Source organism: Empidonax traillii, unplaced genomic scaffold, assembly GCF_003031625.1.
Source record: "Empidonax traillii isolate 1590-97213 ecotype Southwest subspecies unplaced genomic scaffold, ASM303162v1 scaffold701:size746704, whole genome shotgun sequence".
Classification (NCBI taxonomy): Eukaryota; Metazoa; Chordata; class Aves; order Passeriformes; family Tyrannidae; genus Empidonax; species Empidonax traillii.
The window spans coordinates 56,721-81,295 of NW_020955894.1; the positions used below are offsets into that span (position 1 = coordinate 56,721).

Genomic DNA, 24,575 nt, shown 5'->3' on the forward strand with positions numbered 1-24,575 from the left:
TAGAAAGAAAAAGTTATGCATGATTTACCATTTCAGCTTACTGGGATTTAATTTTGAGGTTTAAGCAGATTTTTGTATATTTAGATGGTTGAAACTAATGGCTGGTTTTGTTTTTATTTTCCTTTTTAAAAACATTTCTACAATAATTTCCTACTGCAGAAAAGATTTATTAGATTAGAAATTAACCAGCTGATGAAATCTTTTTCAGATCTTACAAATACATAGCTCTGCTATTTTGCTCCTTTAGTGTAGAATAGATTCCATCCTCTCTTCCCTGGTTTCGGAGACGTCTCTGGCAGAATCATTCTGGACTCAAATGATTTCCTGCCCTTGTTAACCTTCATTTTCCTCTGGTGACAATGTTCCCCTCACCCTCTTGCATGTTTGGCTCTTGACCCCTGCATAACACGACTTTGACTGCTTCATCCTTCGTATTGCCTGGCTTATCAGGGATTCATTAAGTGCAGGAAGAACTCTGCTCCCTTTTTTTGCTGGAGGTGCAGAGGTCTGTTCCCACGGTGTGTATTGCAGCTGTAGGAAACATCTCTCTCAGTCTTGTGGTCAGAAAAGTGTAGCTGGATGTAGACACAGAGCTTAGACACTTCTTTTATCCTGGAAGACTGAAGTTTGACAATGTGGTAACACCTAGGGTGTGAAATGGCAAGATTGAGGTAATTTTAAAAGAAGGAGTGGTCCCTCTGTGTGTCAGACAGAGTCCTGTCTTCAGTTGTGCCTCCACTCTCAAACTGAATTTCATTTCTTATTGTATCAAGAGAATTTGAGAACACGGACTCTGCAAGGTGCTTGTGTCAAGAAACTTGGGCTTTGTTTAATCATGGATGTCTAATTTAATTCCAAAGTTAAACATCCATTCCTCAAAAGTATCTTTCTGGATAAATTTGACATTGTCTGCATCCTCCGTATGGCTTCAACTGTCTCCTAAATGGAAATGGTGGTACAAAAATGGCTGTTTCAGAGCTACTGCTTGTGTCCTCTCCTGATCCAAAGGCCTTAGATGTCCCTGGGAAAGTCTCCTGTGACTGACATTAGTAAGACTTAAATTGATGATATGTGTCAGACAGGAATTTGGTTCCAAACTTGACACTTTAAATGCAATTTTGGAGTAGGTGGTTTTTCAGTTGGAAGATTTCTGTAGCTGAGATGATGAATAATGAGCAGGCTGAATGTCCTCATCTGATTAGGACATGATAAAATACATTAGTCAAAACCTCAAGGGGCTGGATTGAATGTTTCATAACATAACGAGATATTCTCAAGTTAGAGAACACAGATGTTACAGACAGTTGGCTCAGTTGACTAAATACGGTTATGGAGTCACAAATGTTCCTCCCAGAAGGTTTGGATCTTCAGTATCAAAAATGTGTGTTATTTACACAATGCTAGAGCCAAGCAGGATTACATGCTCCACTCAAAATTCCTAATCACCTTTCTGTTCCTTGAGTGCTGAGGGTACTGCTGTTAGAGCAGATGCTCCTCCTGTAGTAGAAGGGATCCCAAGTATTCATCATGGAGCACAGAAACAGTTCAAAGAAAAATGAAATTAACGGCAGCTGGCAATCAGTTGAGTTGAGAAAACTGAATTTCTTAATAGCTCAAACTTAATTCAAGGCAGTTAGTCTTTCAGGTAATTTCCAGCAAGGAGATTGTTGCTAAATCTCAGGCAGAGCTTTGCATGTTAACCACTGTGCATTTATCGTCAGCAGTTTTTTTAAATATGAAGGTATGAACTTGATCCAACCCAGTCCTCAGTGCAATATATCACATGCTCATTTAGTATGTGCTTAATTGCTCTCTCCTAAGTAGTGCTTTATGGAAGAGGCTTTTAAAGTTTCCAGTATTGTCTTTACATTTTGCAAGACTAGATGTGGAATGTGAATGCTCAGTAAATACATCTCTGATTTCTTGACCTTAAAGTAAGGGGTCAGACTGAACTGGCTTTAAAATTTAATGTGAAACTTACTTAAAGGTATTACTCTTTGGAAATAATAAAGTACAATTTCAGCTAGAATGAAATATTTCTCTTTGTTTTGTACATAAGAGATGCAATTGTTGTCTGTGTGTATGGAAAAAAAAAAGACAGCACAGCTCTCTCCCAGACTTTGAAATAAATGCTGTAATTTTATATTAGTTGTACAACTGCTAAACTTTCCTCTTAAGTGAGAGAGAGAAGATGTAATATGGATGGGGGATGGAGTGTCACACTGTAAACTCTTCTGTTCAAGGGTTCGCTCTCTCTTTGGGTTTGTGCAGTAGAAAGTGCAGGGTAAGCTGTGTCACTGGGAGGAACTTAAACTACTGGTTGCAAAAATGGGGACTCCTAAGTTTGAATTCCAGGTCTTTAACTCCTTCCCTAGCCTTAATCTTGGCAATGAACAGTGAATCTTTAAGTAAAATGGAAATAATGCATCTCTGCCTGACCAATGCAACACAATTTGGTCCTACAAAAAACCAGCCTGCTGTTTTCTCCCTCTGGTTTCACAGCAAGTTGTAAAATCAGGTTTAATTCACTGAACAACATTGCAGGATAATTTAATGAAATACGTTATTAAACTGTAGGTGTTGTGGTTTTTTTTGTTTGTTTGTTTTTTTGTTTTGGGTTTTTGGTGGTTTTGTTTTTGGGGTTTTTGTTTGTTTGTTTTTTGTTTGGTTTTGTTTGTTTGTTTGTTTGTTTGCTTGTTTTAGTATAGATGTTGTTTCTATGGGGTGGGACCTTCATTCAGTAGTCCATTGTCCTCAGCCCATTTTGCCATGAACGTTGTAGGGGACTTCCTAGTTTATTGGAGAATTTGGCTGCTCAGAGTGTCTCACAGTCATATATCCTAAAGCAAAAAAGTAGATATATATTTAGATGGAAATAAGAATAATAAACTAGATCTCAGTCTTATGTAAATGCAAAATACAGAAATCAAAATGGGAAAATTCCACTTCCCTTAGTGGCATTAGTCATCATGAGAGCTTGAATGCAAATATAGAGCTTCAATTTACTAAGGATTTGGGGATCTGAAACACATTCCAACAGGATTTGAAAAGCATACAAGAACTGTGCCTAACAGATTACATCTAGAAATATCAGATGTGTGTTACCCTTCAAATGTTAGTTGGGAAAAGGGAAAGAAGGTGCAAAAGAAGAAGAAAGAGAGGTGCAAAAGAGATGAATGTTTTTCTGGTATGGAAAACTCCAGAAACTCCAATCTCTTACTGTTTGATAATATAATTAGCTGGTGTTTTGACTAGACTGATTTGATAATGATGCATAGAAAAGGGCAATTTAATCTTGGCACAGTAACTAGGAATGTTTGCCTCATTGCTTTCTATGTCTTAATTTCTACTTTAAATTAAATGTCTTCGGCTTCTGAATGTTTTATATTAGAAATCTTCTTTTACAAACCTTCTATTTTGAGCCATTAATTAATGTAATGCACAAGTTAGATATATCATGGGATTGCAATAGATTAGGAACATATTTTTGTTCTCTCTCTGCATCTCTAAATTCTATTAAGATACAGCACAAACTGTTTGTGCGTCGAGGAGGACATGCACATTTCTTATTCCCTCTCAGATGTTTCTATTAACTTTTTGATGGCCCTTGCGCTCTTATTCCCTAAATATTTGTACTTCCATTTATTTGTACTTCGTGTATCTTGTGTGAAAAAAACCCAAACCACTGCACAAACACTTGCTTTAGAAAAATATGTCTGTTGACTGGAAAGGAAATTAACCCTTTTTGCAAAGGCTTGTGATCTGCATTACCTTCGCTCAGAAGGGTGATGTGACCAGAGCTGTTAATTCCGTGTTCAGTCAGTGAGCCTTCTTATAAATAGCCACAAAATAGCCACACTTATGTTACCTGGGGGAAAAGGTTAATAAGGGATGGAGATTGTTGGACTCGAGGAAGCTGCTCAGCTCCTGGTTGGTGGATGAGAGTGGCAATGGGAAGATTTCTCTGAGTTACCCATTATGATTTCTTTCTGATGTTTCACTTGAGCACCTGTTAATGTTGAGGGTTACTGAGGTAGGTGGACCACCATTTTGACCAGAATAATAATCCTCTGCTTGGATTTAAAAGAATATTCTTCTCTGAGAAACTTTGAGGAGACTTCACTTGGATGGAGTCTGTCCATAGTTTTGTCTGTGACTGCTCTTCCACCTCGTTTGATCTCCTTGAGGTCAAAGCAGAGTCTCCCATTTACTTCAAACTGCGAAGTATTGAATCACTCCTTTTCATAATAAACTTGCCATTTCCCACTTTGGATTCTACAGAACTCTTACTTTGAAAGACTGAGCTTGAACAAACTAATTTATCCACCTAATGAGTGCCAAACTTGATTCAGACTGATAAGGACAAAAGCACTGGAGGGGGAGAAGGGTTTGATCTTGTATTCTGTTATCTGAGGCCTGAAAAACTATACAGAAAGATTGAAAGCAGATGCAGGAATTGCTGTACAGCCTTCTGTGCTAACCAGCAGGATATATCAGATTAAATAACGATTTTTATTCTTTTCTAGGGAATCAGTAGCCTCTTCAGTTCCTTAAAAGTGGTGCGTCTTCTACGGCTCGGTCGAGTTGCCAGGAAGTTGGACCATTATCTGGAATATGGTGCTGCTGTGCTGGTGCTGTTGGTGTGTGTGTTTGGACTGGTGGCCCACTGGCTAGCCTGCATATGGTACAGCATCGGGGACTACGAGGTGATAGATGAACTCACCAACACAATCAAAACAGACAGTTGGCTCTACCAGCTGGCCCTGAGCATTGGGACACCATATCGATACAACACCACTGGCTCAGGGCAGTGGGAAGGAGGACCCAGCAAAGACTCCTTGTACATATCCTCTCTCTACTTTACCATGACAAGCCTTACAACGATAGGATTTGGAAACATAGCACCGACCACTGATGGAGAGAAGATCTTTTCCGTGGCCATGATGATGGTTGGCTGTAAGTAGGACTCAGTTTTACTGTGTTTAACCCAAGGGGGGTTCTATGGCTGGCATGAGGGTTGCATAGCACACTTGGTGTAAGCTTTCTTGACATCCTAAAAAAATCTGGAGGCCCTGTAAATAATCACAAAGTGAACTTGGAATTATGGAAAGCGGGAATTGAAATTGTGTTGTTGCTGTAGCTTTTTGGTTCTTTGCAAAATTAGGTGTTCTGGATACATAAGTGTGCCCTCAGACAAGTTTATATTGAATTCAGGGCCTCACTTTTCGGTTTAAAGATGGCTTTTGTCACATTTGAAAGGTCTTGGCTAGAATTTGGTTAAAAGTACAAAGTGTATTCAAATTCAGGTAGTCTGACTAATCTGAGTTTTGCTTATAAACTCGCGCAAGCTTGGAAACATTTCGTGTGGTTTTATCCAATTCTTGAAACATTTAGTGATTCCATAAGTTGATTGTGTACTTTATTGCAGTGGTTTGAGTTACAAGTCCTAATTTTGTCTTCTGAATGTCACCAGCAAAGCTAGAAGTGAAGGAAATGAAAGGACACTACATTGCACCTTTTCTCTGCTTCCTGCTGTTTCACAGCTCCACTGAAATACTCTAAAACCAATAGTGGTAAGGCACATTTCTCATTTCATGGGCTGCCAAGGTTAGACCACTGAGCAGCTCTACAGGTTAACAGAATTCTTCCAAATATAGTGGACGACTTAAAATGTTAATACCATTTGGGAGAATTATTTTTCTGTTAAATAATTCTTGGTATTTCTCTGTTGCTTTCTATTTTCTGAGCTCCATACAAACACTAAGCAATTATGTAAGAAGAGAGCAAACAAAACCTTTTGATAATAAGATCTGCATAATCTCTCTGATAATTATCTCAGCTAACACTTTGAGCTCATCTCAGAGAAATACTGCACTATAAAAAAAAAGCTTCCTTGCTACAGTCTTTCTAGGTCTTTAGAAGATTAAAGCCATTTGTTTGGAGATTTTGACATGCTTTTTAAAGAGAGGTTGCAGTTTTAGGACTCTTGCATTGTGGTGCAATGAAATTTCTGCTGAACATCATCTCTACATGATGTGTCGATGTGTTCCAAAACATTTCCAAGTTCATAAAAAGCAAATCCCCAAGGCAGAGCATCGATGAGCTATTGTCATCAAAACTCTGTAGGTGCTGGTGTGCCATTTATTGAAACTGCTTTGTGGTATTTACAGAATATGGAGACTTGGAGAATAAAGTGGGTATAGAGGATTTTATATATATTGGAATATTTATGTCCCTTGGTGTTTGGTTTTTTTTTTTTTTTTTTGTGGGGACTTCTGTTTCTCTGCAGAGGAGGGTCCCACAGAAGGAACTCAGTGGTAAATGACCTAGGGTGGGGTGAGACCCATAAAAACGTAATGAATGCTACTACTACTGCTATTTATAATGATAACAGCAATAAAATACATACATAGCATCAGTAAGGGAAAATGAAGTGGGGATTGTAACCTGCTTTGTATTTGTTCTAGGTGGATTGTGTTCTTGCTTTTTAATCTCTGAAACATTTTAAAGATGCAGTATCAAAGCTGGTGTTTACAACAGCCTATGTATGTGCCACTGGCAGCTCTTAAAAGTGCTGCCTACAAAATTATTGTGTACATGTCAAATTTGTAAGTGGTAACTGAGAGCTTAGTAGGTGGAAAACCTTGGGTGGGTTTATAGGCTTTTACACAAAGTCAAAAGTGGAATCTAAAATTTAAGAAACATCGCAGAAGAACAATTGAGTTGCTTGTTGCATAAAACCAGTACCATCAATATGAATGTGTCTTCTCTTGTGAGTCAGGTGAAGAGCGTTGTGGACTGCAGGAAGAGTACAGACTTTTTAGTTTATTTACCAGAGTGAAAATGCTCAGTTATCATCAAATGGTTGAATCTTTTGCAACGGCGTCAATGCAGATTTGAAGATTCCCAATTCATGCACATTAGTGTGATGACTGCTCCTGAAATCCAGATAATAATCCAGAACAGTTCCTTGACTGGTTGAATACTGGTTAGAAAATATGCCAGCTCCGAAACATGCACTGGTCATAGGCTTTATACTTTCAATATTCCTGCAAAGAGTTCAGACCTGCAGGATTTTATAGACATGCTTTGCAGGGCCAGCTCCTGAAAGCCTGACACACTGAGCTCCAAAGTGAAACAGGAAGGCACAGCAAATAGTCTGTCGAAAAGGCAATTTCTCAGGCAATCAAGGTGGCCGGTGAGCCTGGGAGAGGGATTTGGCCCCATGAAAAGGTGTAACTAAGAACTGAAAATTATTTGAGTAGTTTTAAAACCAAGATGTTTTAGTTTCTCTTTTGAAACTGTGTTTGGAGATAAACATTCAGCAAAATTCAATTACAGTTCAATCAATAAAAATCTCTGCTTCCCAAACAGACTCCTGTTATAAGCAGAGAGAGGCTGTGAAATACCTTTGGTAGTTCTCCCGAAGAAGTTTGCTAGTACCAGTAGCTGATATTGGCAGTGCCTTTTCTAACAGACTCTGCCAAATAAATGTCTTAAACTTAGCACTGGAATCAGAGATAGTAATTCATCACAATCCCAGCTGCCTACTCATGCAAACTGCAGATAAGAAAGGAAATCTTCGCTGCCTTGTCAGCGAGAAGCGGCTTGTTCTGAAAGCCCCAAGTTTCCTATTCACACTGGCAAAGTTATCAGAACCTGGGAGGAGTATTTGGAAAGATTTGCAAATCCTTCTGGTGGGCAGGATTGCAAAGTGGTGTACTTGTTAAAAATAGCCAGGTTCAGATTCTGTAGGTGCTGATAAAGCATCACTCGGAGTGGGGCAGTGGCGGGGGAAGCCCTGATGAATGGGGATGCTTTTCAGTTTGATTGGCAGTTTGTCATTTGGTTGTTCACTGAGGACAGATTGAGTGGGATATTTAGACTGAAATGCATCACCTGTCTTGCAGGAAAGAGAGCTTTGAATAACTTAACCTCATCTTTCAGAGCTTACTTCAGATTTCTTTTTGCCTGACTTGTTTTATCTTGGTGTCCAGTGCTGTTCAGCAATATTTTTTCTGCTTCTTGACACTTGAAAAGCTAAAAATAGCAAACATAAAGCATCCTATGACAAGGGAGCAAGATTTTTACAAGGGGTATTGTTTAAATACCTATTGTGCATTTGCTGCCGAGAGTTGCTGAATATGCATTGAAAATCTGATTTTTGTGGCACCTTTTGTGTTGATCTAGGTCATTTCATCCCTTCTCTGTGCAGAGCAGAACAAATAGATAGGTCTGTCAGATCCTTTGAATGGACAAGGAATCATTTATCATTCAGGAAGGACCTTTCTTGTAAACTTTTCGTTATCTTCTGTCAGCTCACAGCCTCCAAACAGAAACTCAGTCTCTGCTGCTGTGTGTTGCTCTAGTTCAGTCCACAGGCAGGTTTTGGGCTTCTGCAGCCTAGCCATAGATGCAGATGTAAAATTGACTGGGCTTATGCCTTTCACAGGAAAAAACCACCAAAAAAAGACCTAACCAAAAAATAATTAATCAAGAAAGAAGACAGAATGAAACTTTTGGTCCATACACCGTTATTACTGTCTTGCAATTCAGCACTGCCAGGACTTCAGTGAGCAGAAAGTCAGTAAAAGAAAAAAAGGCATTTTAGGAAAGGTGGCAGTATGTCAGGGTGAAAGCAGCTTGTAGACTTGACGAGAGGTGGGGTTCTCTGAAGGAACAAGAGTTCAAATACTGCCATATGCCTCCTTCCTTCCTGTGCTTCCACTGGGAGAAAAGCTTCCCAGTGTCCTGGTTTAGGCTGGGATAGAGTTAATTTTCTTCTTGGTAGCTGGTGCAGTGCTGTGTGTTGGTTGTAAAATGAAGATAATGCTGATAAAACACTGATGTTTTAGTTGTTGCTGAGCAGTGCTTACACTAAGTCAAGGACTTTTCAGCTTCTCATGCTCTGCTGGGGAGGATGCTGGGGGGCACATGAGGGGACACAGCTGGGACAGCTGACCCAGACTGGCCAAAGGGACATTACACACCATATGGCATCACTCGCTTCTTGTATTCTTTTATAATTAGTATTATTTTTTTCTCCCCCTTCCTTTTCTGTCCTATTAAAATTTATTTGTCTCAGCCCATGAGTTTTATTTTTTCTTCTCATTCTTTCCCTCATCACACTGGGGGAAGGGTTGTGGGGTTTTTAGCTGCCTGCTGGGTTAAAGCACAACACCCAGCTTGCAGCTCAGAGGGTCTCTGACACACTCCTGCATGCTTCTGGTGTAACCTGGAGGAACTGATTTACCTCTGTCCGTGTGTAAAAATGAAACTGCTCTGAATGGCACAGAGCAGATTGCAGAGTCAGTAAAAAATACGGCACATTTTTAAATGCCATAAATATGGCATTTGCATGAGTCACTTTGTCCAGCTGAGTGAGCCCAGCCCAGCGCACACTTCATCCAACAACAACAGAAATCCAGTATATTCCACTGAAATGCTCTGATGATCCTTAATGCAAGGGAAGGTCAGAACATGATATCGAAGGGAAGAGTGTCAATGAACACTGGATACTTCACTGCTTCTCAGGATGTGAAAGACCCAGAAAAATCTCCTAATTACCAATCAGTCCCCACAAGAGCTCAGAACAGATGCTTTGTTGTTCGTCCTTTGTAGTTCTTCTTTATCTACATACATTGTTACTTTGGCATCTATTTACTCCAGTTTTCTGGGGAGGTTGTTGTGGGGGAGATGATATTTTTCAGTGACTGGTTTTAAATTATGGTGAAAACAGGCATGGTAATTCAAATTGGTTTTGCATATGAGCAGAAGAATTTATTGTGGTGATTGTACAGGATAGCTTCTCTGGAAAATTTGAGCAATTTCTAGACAGTTCTTTCAAAAAATCAGTTTCTAGTTTAATGGCTTGAAATGCTGCCTTCTTGCTGACATCCTAAAATACCCAGGTTGATGATTTTAAGGTAGGAAAAGGAAACAGACATAACTGCTGTCACTTTGACCCCAAGTTCTGATTGTTAAAGGGAGAGATGACGAAGGGGAGTGTGGGTGGATTCTTCTTGATGTCATGGTATCATAGAATGGTTTGGGTTGGAAGGGACCTTAGAGATCATCTAGTTCCAAACCCCCTGCCTTGGACAGGAACACCTTCCACTAGAAGGTGTCTGATAGACACAAAGATATCCTAGGTATGTCTGCTAGACACATAAATGTAGATATCCTAGATATCCTAGATATGTCTGCTGAACACATAGATGTCCTTCTCTGCTTTTAATTTTACCAAACAGAGAGAATAGGACATGCTCTTTCCTTTTTAAAATGGGTGAGATGCTCTTATCTGAGCCTCCTCTGGTCCTAAACCCTCCTGTATTTGGCAAACAATGCTCATGCATCTCACCCCCTTGCTGCTGCTCACCTCTTTTTTTGGAGTTGTGACATGGACTGCCAGGGATTGTCAGTCATCTCTCCGTTGATCTGTCAAACCTAATTCATTATTTAAATGGGTTCTTTCATTGTTCATGTAACATTCATCAGTTCCCTGCCAATATATGGTAGTTAGCCACTTGAGTGCTGTTTGTATGAATCATGGAGGTTTATCTAGTAAATTTGTTAGGCAGTGGCTGAGCCCACGCACTGACACAACAGCGTATAATTGTAGGAAAGCGCTTGTCTGGCAGACTCCCAGACAAGCAATCCCAAGAGTCCATAGGATTTAATTTTTGATCCTGAGGAAAATGTATGTGTAAGATAGCACCTTCTAGCAAAAATCACTGCCAGTAACGTAGATTAAATCATATTTCTCATAGCAACAGATAGTAATATGAGAAGGCTTTACATCTGTAGGAACTCATAGGCTGGAGTGTTTAGCGATGGTTGAAATCCAACTCTGCCCTAAGGGAGTCCTACAAGAGTCAGTTCTGTGTAAGGGCAGGTTTTTTTCCTGCAGAGATGTGGGATGTGGGAGATATGTGGCTCTGCATCATCTGTCCAGGAGCTGCAGAAGGGTTTGCTTGACCTCTTCAGCAGTAGAGGGCTGCCTTCTCCTTACAGTTTCTTAACGTGTGACAGTGGGGGGAATATGTCTCTTTCAACAACAGCACAGCCCCACTAGTGAGCTCCTAAATGCTTCTTAGAATCACAAAATCATAGAATGGTTTGGGTTTGGAAGGGACCTTAAAGCTCATCTCATTCCAACCCCCTGCCATAAGCGGGGACAACTTCCACGAGACAGGTTGCTCCGAGTCCCATCCAACCTGGCCTTGGAATCTTCCAGGGGTGGGGCATCCACAGCTTCTCTGGACAACCTGTTCAGCCCCACCCAGATGGAATCCTCAAGCTGCATTTAGTGGGTGGGTGCAGGCTTTAGTGTGACATAGCTGGAGAGCTGGGTGACAGCCTGCAGCCCCTGCAGGACTTGCTTGCAGGTTATTGCTGGGTTGGACTTAGCGTGACCCAGAGTGGTTTTAAACATTAAGACAAGGTGTCAAAGATGTTCCCAGAAGGGCTGATTTGGGTGCATTTTTAGCTGTCTCGTTCTGGGCAGGCTGGTGTTTGGCCTCATCACCAGTATCCTGCTGGAGGTAATACCAGAAGTAACCTTCTGCAGCACCATTATCTTTGAAGTGAGCATGTTTTCATATTTCAGAGCTTGAAGAAGGGTTCTCAAAATGTCACGGGACACCTGAAGAATAGGGGTAAAGATTTATGTAACAACTAAGTCAGTGATGCCAGTTTAAGTGAGACTGGGGATAAATTTATTAGCTTAGGATCTCAGATAGGGCAACGAGAAAAGTGATACGTTCTTTAACATCCAAATCAGGAGAGAGTCACGCTGTCCATTCATATTTACCCATAAGTGCAAATGGAAGAAAGTGATACAGAACGTGGAAATTTCCCCTTTTGAGTGCCATTGAAAAAGCATTTTGACACTTTTGTGCTGCTGAACCATACTCCATGTGCTATTAGCTCTACAAAGCATGGATATCAAGATCTTTCTGTGATTTCTTTTAATTACAAGTAATCTTAGCTATGTCTCATAGATGGAGCAGGAGTATTTCCAGTCAGGGTATTGCTGTCAGTGCAGCAGCTGAACTTGGCAACCTTAATGTTCTCTGAACAGCAGCATGGAAAAGAGAGTATAATCATTTCAGTAGCCTACAGTAAAAAACAAATTACTCTTAGGGAGTAAAAGGTCTGGCATCACCCACTTTTTAATGGAACTGCAGTGTAAGTGTGAGATCTTGGGATCATCGTTTAAGTTGGAAAAGACCTCTAAGATCGAGTCCAACCATTAACCCAGCGTTGCCAACTCCACCTCTAACTGTGTCACTGTGTGCCACATCTGCACATCTTTTAAATCCCTCCAGGGATGGTGACTCCACCACTGCTCTGGGCAGCCCATTCCAGATTTTTCCTAACACCCAGTCTAAACCTCCCTTGGTGTTACTTGAGGCCATTTCCTCTCATCCTGCCACTTCTTACCTGGGAGAAGAGATCGACCCTCACCTGGCTCCAACCTCCTTTCAGGTACTTGTAGACAGCAGTAAGGTCCCCCCTGAGCCCCAGCTCCCTCATCTACTCTTCACCAAGCTTGTTTCCCAGCTCCATTGTCATGGACATGTTCCAGCATGTGGTTGTATCCACCAGATTGGGTTGGATAGAACAAGGACACTTGGCAGAAACACCATAGTGGGGCCATATGTGCCTTGTTTTACTTATAATCTGTGGTGGCAGTAGCTTTTTAGATATTCAGGTTCTAGTTTAGAGCAAAACCACATGTCTTTGTATAAAAGAGCTTTAAAACTGTAAAACAGTCTCCTTGGGAAGCTTTATGGGATTTTTATTTTCAAGGTTATAGCTAGCATGTGTTTATGTAAGGTTTGCTTTAATTGTCATTGTCTTGATATGTTTAAATGAAATTGTGGTGTCAAGAGAGATAGGACAGTGAGTGGGAGAGGCAACAATGAAGAAAGAAATGTTATTTCATGCTATTGAGCTTTATTATTTAAAGCAACTGAAAATTGATATTAAATAAATGGTATGTAGATGGAGAAAATCAACCTTTATGCTCACATATAGTGCAAGCAATCACCTGAGATTGTCCCAGAGGGATTATCACATTATCCTGGATTACTCAGAACAACTCTATCTCTGAGGAAGGAAAAAGTTTTAATTAGTCCGACTAGATCAGCAAATATATCCGACTAGCTAACAGCACAACACAGCAAAGCTTTATAGCATATTGTGCTAGAGGGATAAACAAATCTGAGATAAAAGATACCCCCCAAGGTATCACACTGCTTGGATGGAAGGGGCTTGGGAGATCGTGTGTGTTTTCCTGTACTGAAGTTTCGGAAAGCCAAGTGAGTGATCTGAGTCTGTGTCTGCACAGACATCCTTGGCTAATTTTGTGTACTCCTCACTGGGCCCTGCTTTCAGTGGGTAAAACAGGTATTTGCTGTTAAATCTCGTTATTATTGGCCCAGTTTTGCTTGCAGGTAAGTGTTATGGTTTATCATCGCAAGTGTGTGGAAAGTTAGGGTGGGCAGTTAAGCGAGAAGACAAGTTGTTTTAGGAAGTGAATCAGGCCTTAAAATACTATTTTTTTCAGGTCCAGCTAGAGATTTCCTTGCTTAAATTTTGTTAGGTTGAATTTCAGACCTGAAAAACTGTGTGACATTGTCACAAATCCAGAGAGGCTTTGTTTTTTTTTAAACATATAAAAAGCCCCGTTCTCTGGGAGGTTTCATTATTGCAGTACTGCCCGTGGTACAGTAACAGGTTTGGTGGTACTTAGAGATACCAGGTAACTGGATGAAAGATGACTGATACTGGATCTTGGTTTCTCCTTGCTTCATTTCTCTAGTTCTGAAGTAACAATGTCATGTTCCTCTTGAAAATTCTGAGAGCACTGAGGACTCATCCTACACATCTCTCGTCCTCCTTCATCTTTCCTGTAGCTTTTTCTGCAAGAACTTTGGTAGATTCAGGAAAAATTTTCCACTGGTGGAAGCATACTCGACATGGGAGCATGACTGCAGGTTCCTCCCTGAAGAGCTTTACCCCTTTCCCTTCAGTGTGGAGGAAGGACAGGAGAGCATCCAAACTGGCATCTCTTCCCTGGGTACCTGCTGTGCATCCCTGCTGAGTCAAATCCAGTTGTGTTTCAGTAGGAATATTTTGGTCATAAATGATTAAAACTAGTTTTCTTCCACTGGCCAGCAGCCAACATGGATTTGTCAAGATGAGTTCATGGCAAATTAATCTGATTTCTTTCTTTGACAAGATAACTGCCTAGAGAATAAGAGGAATTGAGTAGATATGATATATCTGAACTTTTTTAGAGGCTTCTGACACTTTTCTACGTAGTGGTCTTGTAGTAAACGAGTGAAAGATGATCTCAACACAGTCATAACAAAGTTGGTGATAACTGATTGAACGACCTCTCTCAAAATATAATCAAGGGCTTCGCTGTCAAAGCTGGAGGGAATTGGCAGGGAAATTTTTGCCCTGCATATGATTCCATTCAACACTTTCATTAGCAGAGTTGAGTGACAGAGCAGAGGGAGAGAGAGCACGTCGGGAGAGTTATGGGGAGGGTTGCAAGTGGTTTAGATGACAGCATCAGAATCCATAATGATCCCAGTAAATTGGAAAGGCATCCCAAAATCAGCAAGGTGAATGTCAACAGAAGAGAATGCAATGCACCACATGTAAAGAGGGCAAATCAAATGCATAAGTGCAGTATAGCGAATAAATGGCTCTGCTGCTGAAAGGCTGGAGAGGATTTTGGAGGATAATAGATGGGGAAAGCAATAAGGAACTTCAGACTGAATGTAACAATGCCACAGTGGGCTAAAACCTGTAAATCTCACTCTGCAAAGTATCAGGAGCAGTATCATAGGCGAGCTGAAGAGGGCATTTGTTCTGTTGGTTAGACATTTTTTTTTTTTTTTTTCAATTTTTTTTTTTTTTTATAAAGTTCCTTAAGGAAGCTGCAGACCAGCTGGAGAGATAGGAGATCAATAAAACCTTGCAAGGCAGGATCTCAGAGGAATAGTTGGAGGAACTGACTTTGACTTAAGCTGGTGGAAGCTTAAGGGGTATGTGAAAATTGACCTCCACCATGGAAAAAGTGTGCTTGAAAGGGAAAAAAAAATATTGATCCTCTGTTTTTTTCTGGAGGACAATCAGGTCATGTAGGAGGGAGTGAAATACTGATGTTGGAAACAGGGATCTCCAACATCAGTTCACCTAAACTTCTCCTCTGTGTGTGAATTCAGATCACGGGCAGAGCCACCACCAGATTTGGTGGACTCCATTGATGAGTATCTGTCAGTCTTGCTGCAGATATCCTTCTCCTCCCTCAGCACTGCAGTTAGACCAGGCAATCCCTGGAGGTCCCTCCCACCCCTGAGACTCTGTGATGCTGGAGAATAAGGTACATCTGCAAATCCCTGTTGTGTGTTAAGCAAGGCAAAGCTAGCAAAGCTCTCTTGCTCTGGGTGGTTGACCACCCTTAAATATTTAGTGATTTTTTTTTTGTGGTCCACGATGTAGTGGCTGCAAAGTTTGAGCTGTGTATTCACCCTAAATCACTTCCATATTTAAGCTGTAAAATGTTCATGCACTCAGTGGGATACCCTCATCCTGGGGAAGTTTAGCTCCCTGGGGAAATGCTGTTGTCATCCAGGTAATGTGAGGATGTGAGGCTTTGAGAAATGAATAGTAATGTTCAGTGCTAAAACAAAGCTATAATTTAATTTTTTTTTTTTTTTTCAGCAAATACAAGGTCTGTGTGGTAGTGTTCAAATTCTTTAACAAATTCAGAAGGCATTGTTTGGAGTAGATGATTCTTGATTCAGTTATTTATGGAAGAGGAACCTGTTCTCACTGAGGGTCTGAATCAAGTTCATCTGTAAGAAACGGAGGGAAATTAATTTCAGTAAAGGAGTTTTGACTTTTTTTGGCTTTAAAAGTTTTTGTAACTGAAATATAATTCTGAGCTAAATATTCTTGCCTCAATGTTTTCATCAGGACTTTTTCATTATGAAAATCAAGACTTACGCTAGAGAAAGAAAAAATACTGATTTTATGTTGGAATTTTAATTCCACCCCTTTTTTTCTTATGTTTATTTCTTTAAAATATTTTTGGTATCCACATCTTTTGGTATAACGCACTGTAAGAATTGTAGATGGATGAGAGAAGAATTTTCCTTAAAGATTGGAAAATAGACGAGAAAAGAGATATTTGGGGGCAATATTCTCACTTTCAACAATTTCTCTCTTTTTCCAGGGGAAACTAAATAAGTAGATAAAAGGAAGAAGACCAGCAGATAAAAAAAAATATTTTTCAAAAGTAGAAGATTAATAAGCTTTTATCTTCCCTTGTCTACCTTTTTTGTTGCATAACAACATGAAGGATTTTCTAATAGAGAAGAATATTTAATTTCTTCTAAAGTGTGTAATGAAAATTAAAGCATATTTCAAAGCTCTATTGTGAAGCGTAATCAGATTTGAAATAGGATGAGGTTAATGGGAAAGGGTTTGTAAATATCTGCCACTGATTTCTGCATGGTGATGGGACAATTGTCTTTCAGGTATTTTTCAGTACCTCCCAGAATAATCTTCTCCATAACTTTATCAGGCACTGAAGTGAGACTGAGAGGCTTGTCATTTCCAGGGTCCTCCTTCTTGCCCTTCTTGAAAATTGGGACAACATTGGCCAGCTTCCATTCATCTGGGACCTCTCTGGATTCCCAAGAATGCTCAAAAATCATTGAGAGAGGTTTTGCAATAACATCAGCAGCTCTTTGAGGATTCTGGGATGAATCCCATTAGGCCCCAGAGATTAGTAGGCATCCAGTTGGAGCATAACCCTGCACAATTTCAGGGTTGACTGGGAGGTAATCATTCTTGCAGTGATGGTCCTCCTGCTCTGAGACCACTTTGGTCAGTTATCCACATTGAAGACAGAGGAAAAGAAAGTGTTAAACCACCTCTACCTTGTCTCTGTCCCTTGTTTGTGAGGTGACCATCCTCACCCTGTAATGGGCCAATGGTATTTCTATACTGCCTGTTGCCATTAATGTATTTGAAAAAACTCTTTTTATTGTCCCCCACGTTTCTGGCAGCTTCAACTCCAGCTGAGCTTTGGCCACACAAATTCTCTCCCTACACTGGCAAGCAGCATCTCTGAATTCTCCCCCTGTCTCTTGACCTTGCTTCCACTGAGCATGCACCTTCCTTTTTTGCCTTATTTGCAAGAGAAGATCCCTGCTCAGCCTAGCTGGCCTTCTGCCTTGCCTGCTTGACTTCTAACATCTGGAAGTGAAAATGATTGGTGTCACTGAGCACCTTGTCCCCTTTCTGTTCCCTGGGTAGGAGCAGGCATATGTTGCCCCCATGTTGAGGCTGCTCTGCTGTCTCCTCTGGGAAGTCGAGGGGTAGCACTGGCTGTTAAATGGGACGTTAAATGGCAGAATTAGAGAGATTTATCTGAAGCGTTACTTTTGATTTCAAATTAATAAATCTTCCTTAACAGAACTTCCTTAACAGTTTTGAGGGATTGTAACAGATGCACATTACTTGCATTGTTCTTGATGAGCTTTGGAACAGGATTACAGTTTTACTTTGTAGATCCCAGAGCCTGCTTTGGCCATTTTTGGAAAAAAAAAAAAAAAAAAGCAAACCCAAACTTTTTCCTACCTTCAGATTGGGGTCCATCATTACATCTGTTTTACATGTTCCACCAACTGCTAATGGAGCAATACAGGAAAGCACAAGCTTAGATCAAGACTCTGTTTTACCTGCTAAAAGCCCCCCCCAAAAAACCAGGAACACCAGAAAATATTAATGAATTAAATCCTAGAGTGCTCTGCTAAACAGAGGACTTAATGATAAATGCTGGGGCTCTCTCACGTCTAGCTGTCTTAGGAACAAGTGATATTTAAACTCCCCTGCATTACAGATAGAATTGCAGCTGGAAAATTATTCATGTGGTTTAAACATGGGTGTGGTTTTATTTAAAATGCTTCTTATAAGCATTTAAACAAATGCCTCTAAATGTTTGCAATATTGCATGGCGTGATTAGAGGCTTTGAAAGGAGTTTAATGGAAGCTGCATCAGAATTGAACACTCCCACAAACACCCAGAATAGGAAGGACAGGAAGCCAAGCTGAGCAGATTTGATCTAGCCTAATTAGTCAGGTTGTTGTTGTTTTTTTTTACAGTCTATCATTGATACACAAACACTCTGTTGAAGAATTAGTAATCTAAAACAGTGCAGTTCATTAAAGTTTTTAGTGGTGTTCTAATAACCACGCTCCATCTGGATGATAATAAGAAATAATGGACCATAGAGAAGTTACGCATCCTCACCTTCTAATCCATTTTCAGCCAGCTGGGAAAGCAACAAAGAGGATGTTTGCTGAAATATATCACTTTGTGATTATAAATTCAAAGGGAACAGAGTCCTCTGTTCTTTATCTCTGCACCAGGCATTTATTGTTCTCTTTCTTTGTGTGCTGCACTGATATTTCTAACCAAATTTATACTGTGGATAAAGGCACGTCATTGTGTCAATATGACACAGACATCTCTGCAGTGGCGTGGCATCTTTAATGGTTTTTATGTTACTACAATGAGAATGTCAGAATTAATCAGACTTTCTCATAGTTTATTGTCTTTCAGGTTGTAATTGTAGCAGCAAAGCATCGTCACATATAATGGAGGTTGTTAACTAATGTGATTTCATGTGTACATGAAAAGGAGAAGGAGTCAGCTGTGGTCTCTTTTAATTGGCAGCATCTGACAGAGAAACAAGAGCTTTTGGGTAGAGATGTCTAAAGGTTGAGGCTTTCATGTAGGAATGTGAAACTTTTTAGTTTCATTTCCATATCTGACATCTGTTACAATCGTGAACTTTGGCATTTGATAAATGCTTTGGTTCTTTATTCCTCTCCAAACCTAGGCCTGATTTATTGGTTTAGATGTTAAATGGTTGGGGGCAGGAACTCCACATGTTTTTGTACAGTGCCCACCAAGCCATGCTCCAAGTTACAGGGAACCAAGATGAACAAATTAAAATATTCCATGAAAAAAAAAAGAAAAGGGTCTGACTGGACTGAATTAGTCTGAATTACTGTATTTGACTCCACGTAACTGGTTCAGACCTTGAGTCTAATTCAAAGAGTGCAGGAGACATTTAATTTTTACCAACCTACAGTTTAAAAGCTGAGTGAAGGCAGAGGTAAATGGGGGGTGCTGGTCTAATAGCCTGCAGTCAGGACATTTCATGATAGCCAAGAGTTCTTGAGGGCATGAGCCACAGCATTTGTGGGAATAAATCAGGTGAACCTTGTAGCTCATCGTAATTTAAAAAATAATAAAACACATGCATTGTTTTGCTTCGGGGGATGCAGCCTACTAAATAGGACCAGAGGCAGTTCTTTCTACCAGGAGCAGTGTGTTCCATGTTAAATAGTTCCAGGATTAATATAGCCAGGGTACATGGGAACAGTACAGATTTGTGCTGAAATTAGTCCCTGTTTCTTGCTTCTTAGAAGAATGTGATGAGCATATGTAGGCATAAATGCTTGACATATCCTGATCTTTTAAACTGATACAGTAACGTTTAAGGCAGAGCCAATATTATTTAGCAGAATGGCAAGATATATCTGGCTGACATGACAAAGCCCCAACAGGTATCTGCTATAAATATGCAGAAGGTTTTGGAAGTCCCGTTATAGACACTGGAAATGTGAGTTGTTTAATGTATTAGGCAACATATTCAAAACACTGAGGGAGCTTTGGGGAGTTTTATGTCTCATTCACTGTCAGAGAGATCACGGCTTTTACACCATATACATATTTTCTGAAAACCTTTCCCACTGCAACCAACAAGGAACGTTTTAAACTAGTTTAGGATCTGTTCCTTGCTCCCCTTTTACTCTCCAAAACAACACAGAAATATTAGTTATAAAAAGGAAGTGTGAGATAACAGCTACTAAACAGCCAAGGTTAAGATAAAATATCAAGGTCCCTGACCTCTGAGCAGTAGGTCTTGGAGTGCTAAACCTTAAGAGTAAATTAACATTAGACACATTTTTTTCCCTAAGGAACAAGAAACCAATTTCGGGTCTCACTGTTTTTGGTTTTTAAATTGGTTTGTACTTTCTGCATGAGATTTCCTTGGGTTTTTTTTCTTACAACCTGTATCTGTCTGAAAAATTTTGGATTAACCTTAAAAAAACCTAGTGAAGTCAATTCTACTGTCGATGAACAAACATGGTGTTTTTGAATGCTTTTAAAATTGAAAAGATATTTTCAAAGTTTTTATGTGCATTTTTTCCCAACGTGATCGATAATTGTATAGAATTTGATACTTCTGCCTATAGCTGTGGTTACTTTTATACATACTTCCAAAAATTAATGAAGAAGACTGTATTTTTCATGTAGAGCTACAACAAATGGAAACCAGCCAAATTCATTTTTCCTCAGATTTCATAAGAACATTCACCTTGACGTTAGAAAATATCAGGCCAAAACAAATTAGTCTCATGAAAGGAAGGAAGTTTAGAGTGGGAGGTGAAACTGTCTCTGCTGGGGAATGCGGTGTTCAGTCTGCAGATGATGCTTTAACTCCCTTTCTTGCTCCAAACTAAATATTCTTATTTTGTTAAAAAACCCCAACATTGAATATATATATGAGTTTTTTTGAGACACAGTATTGCCTTACTCCCATTTCCTGCCCCAAATAAAATTTGGCAATCAAATTTATATCTGTAATATCCTCTTTCCTTCATTTTACAGTCGCTTCACATTCAAGACTCCTAAATAAAAATATAAAGAAAATTGATATCAGTGTCAGAAGATTTGGTTGGAAAAGTGTCACAAAATGAGGACAGATTAAATTTTTGACAAATCAATTTCTTAGCCTTTGATCCTATTAGTTCATTTTAGAACCCAGTGTTAAACAGCATCTTTACTGAATTCCATTTGGGCGGTCTGGGTGTCTCATAGATCAGATTGAGATGTTTTGACAACTACCCCATTGATATCCTGAGAAGCTCTATCCTCACGTGCTGTTTTTTCTGAAATCATTCCTGTGAAGATGGTAATTTTTTTTTTTTCCTGATCTTTCTCCCCAAATTGCTGACATGGCACAACTTTTGACCTGGCATGGAGGGAGGTAGTTTTGTATGGCTGTACCGGGAACCAGGCCATCTGTGCCATCCCAGGGCAAAGTCCTGACATAGTTTTTCTCCTTTTTTCACAAGCAACCAGAGTGTTACCTGCATGGTTTTGACAGTGGGGGGAGACCTACAGGATCAACAAAAGCAGTTATGCAACATGATAATAACTTCACTTTTTGTGACAAGGTAGAACATGGAGCGTGATGTCTTGGAGGCTGATTTACAGGGCATCTTCTCATTAACGCAAAAAAATATTCAGCCTCCATCTCCCTTTCCCTTTCCTTCTCCTCTCCCAAGCTGACTTTAGTCAGGGTGTATCTGTGATGCTGAGATATGAAAGTGAGTATCTGTCAACTCAGAGTTATTTTTCTTGTCTGATAGTAGCATCTATATGTATAGGCAGAAAGTGAAGCCTTTGTTGTGCATCACAGTAGAATATGGAATTGCAAGAAAAAATACCTTTTTTGTGTTTCTTTATGAAATTATCCATGCCATCCCATAACATAGTGGGAATAGCATGGGAAATAGTTGCTGCTAATTAAATGTTCCTGATTTAAAACCATTCCTCTAATCTAATTAGGCTAAGTATGTAGCTGAGTATTGTATGTGTTAGTTAATAAAAGTATTTTTAAGCAGAGATCATGGTGACGTTAAAAAAGGTTGAAACTAGTTATGGTCAGGAATTTTTCTTCCTCTTTTCCAACTCTGAATATATAAATGAACTGGGATGGGAGAGCTGGCAGTGAGGTTTATTCTCTGTGTTCCTTCGTGTTAGTTGAGATTTTCTGCTGTTGTCTGAAACATTTATCACAGCAACAGGCGTAAGTATTTTCTTTCCTTTGGGAGGTGAGTGCTCTGTGTTCTTTATGCAGGATAAATAAGCTTTTTCACAGAATTATGTTGTCAAAGTCTTTAAGTGCAGAATATTGGAGACATTTAGAAATATATTAAAAAAGCACTTTGGGCCCATTTCATAGCAGCCATTCTGTTTGCCTTGGCTTTAATCTTGCCCATTTTTCACTGGAAAATTTGATGCACACTTTTACCACAAAAAAGGACAGACTCCCACCTTTTTGTAGTCAGCACCTACAGAGCTGTCCATTAATCAAGCACTTAATAGAGAGTGCAGCAAACTTATTTCAAAAAGCAAGGAGTCCCATCTCTAAGGATTAAGGAAATGTGAGTACCAAATAGCTGTGCTAAATCCTCTGGGGAAAAGGATTCCTTCCAGTGACTGCATTGTCAGAGCTCCTTTCTGTGTGTTTTATGTGAATCCCTGAGATTTCACCTCTGCACAGGAGGAGCAAAACTATAGGCAGAGATGGTCCAAGGGAAAGTTGGCAGACAAGTATTGTTTTCCTCTTCCAGACCTTATAAAGCAAGAAAGGCACAGACTTTGGAGTGTCAGTAGTGACCTGGCTTCATGTTAAATCCTGGGGTGAAACTGGAATGGTTTTTCTGTGCAGGGGGCTTTTTTTGCAGTGGAAATGTCTTCATGGAAACGACAGCACACTTTTATTTTAGGTCTTTTGAAATTTCTGTAAATGAAAGACCCAATATAGTCTGATTGGGATGTTTTATCTGGATCTTTCATTCTGTCAATTCCATGAGGTGGGATAAAAAGGAAAAGAGAGTTAGTTAGAGCATCCTCTACTTGTAGCATGCAGGAGGGGAATTTCAAGGCACTTTCTCCTTCTTCTCAAGAAGTTTATTTCTTGACCTCATGATTCTAAATCCATCACAGATTTTATTCCTTGACCTCATCGTTTTAATCTCTTTGCTGATTCTATTCCCAAAGTCCAGGTTGAGTGGGGTTTTCTTTCAGCACATCTTTGAATCTGGTACAGTGCCTTCTTAGCTTGTTTCTGATTAAAGTCTGACATGGTGGGAAGAGAATTAGAAAATGCTTTTATGCACATACCCAAATGTATTCCAAGGGAGAACAAACTTTTTCTGATCCCAGAAGGGGAGGAAATGTAGGCAAGCGTTGGCAAGTTACCTCACCTGGGATATCAGTGGCTTAGATGAACATTGAACTACTCCTATGATGCTTCTTGTAAACTTGCTTATCATACTATTGCAATAACGTCCTCTGGAAGGATTTGAGTTAAGGAAGGTTTGCAAGTGATTTGGGTGTTAAGGCTCAGAGAGTAAGAGGAAGGTTTGGGTTTGAGGGTACTTTGCCTGTATTTGAACCCAGTGAGGACTATTAGATTTACTGACCAGCACACAGCAGAGACCAAGGATGGAGAGATGAAAGCCTTTGCATCCTATCATTTCTCTCCTTTTAAGCTGTTCAGTTTCCCACAGTGCATCAATTTTTAAACTTGAACTTTAATCTACAACATTTCAGCCCCTTTCATGAAGGTTTTTATTTTTTCTTTAACTTTTCCCTTTTTTTGCCAGTTTTGTAAAACCATCTGCTGTTTACTTTTTGTCACTTTGAGTGCTCACTCCCTTCTTTATTCTTGTTCCCTTCTGTCTGTCACTCTATGGAAATAATCATGTTATTTGGAAAGTTCATTTGAAAGTTGCTTGGTTTTGTCTGTGGTGAGTCCAACCACAGTAAGGCATGGAGGTACCATAACACCCTTGTGCACTGGGCATTAAGACTTGATTTACCAAGGGCAGAGTGAGTGCAGGCAGCTGGGAATGGTAGCGACTCCCAACATCCACATCAGCAGTTTTGTGGGGATGTGCTGTTGTGCAGCTGTGGCCTAGAGCTGATTTTTAGGATAGCTTTGAGCTCAGGGCACCGTAGTAACTTGTTTTCTGGGCTCTGTAGTCATCTGGTTTGTGTTTCACCTTCTGTATAGTATGTAGGGGGTAAAGGGTAATCTGATTGAACTTGGGATTTGATGCTCAACTGCTCTTAAGCAATTATTCCTGCAAAGAGCAGGAAGGCATTTTTCAAACGCTGATTTATTTTTTTTACTCTCACTTTGCTGGAAAACTCACAGATTACTGCTTTACAGATTTTTTGTTTGCTTTTCCCAGCTTTTGATCAGCTATAGAGCTACACAGTAAAAATGCTGACAAGATGTTCATCAGGAGTATTGAACAGAAAAAAGGAGGAAATGCATTGTCAAAATTGTTCCTGAACATCTTCTCCTTCCTTTGCATCCCAATGACTCCTAGAGCTAACTCTCCTGACTTGCAGTAAAATTCACCAGTGCAAATTATCATTACCATTATTATTTAAATAACACTGTTTAATTAAAAAGAAGATTTTGTCTGCTATTCTTTCACCTTTTTTTTCCTTCCCCCTTTAAAAAAATTAAATGCCAGCTCTGTATCCACTCAACAGCCTCTGCAGTTTAAATATTAAATACCTAACCATTCATTGACTTTCAAAGATGATAGATTGGAACAGCTGTAATGCAAAACAATCTTTGAAAAAGCTATCCAAAACCAGG

General features: G+C 39.8%; 1 protein-coding gene across 1 annotated transcript in view; it reads left to right on the forward strand.

Annotated features, from left to right (window-relative positions):
- The window catches only part of KCNH5 (potassium voltage-gated channel subfamily H member 5), a gene marked incomplete at its 5' end in the record, with an annotated part of 146,196 nt that overhangs the window by 46,446 nt on the left and 75,175 nt on the right, over positions 1 to 24,575 (forward strand). The window contains one exon of the mRNA XM_027900044.1: positions 4,527 to 4,956. Coding sequence (XP_027755845.1) covers positions 4,527 to 4,956 — 430 coding nt within the window. The remainder of the gene's footprint in view (positions 1 to 4,526; positions 4,957 to 24,575) is intronic.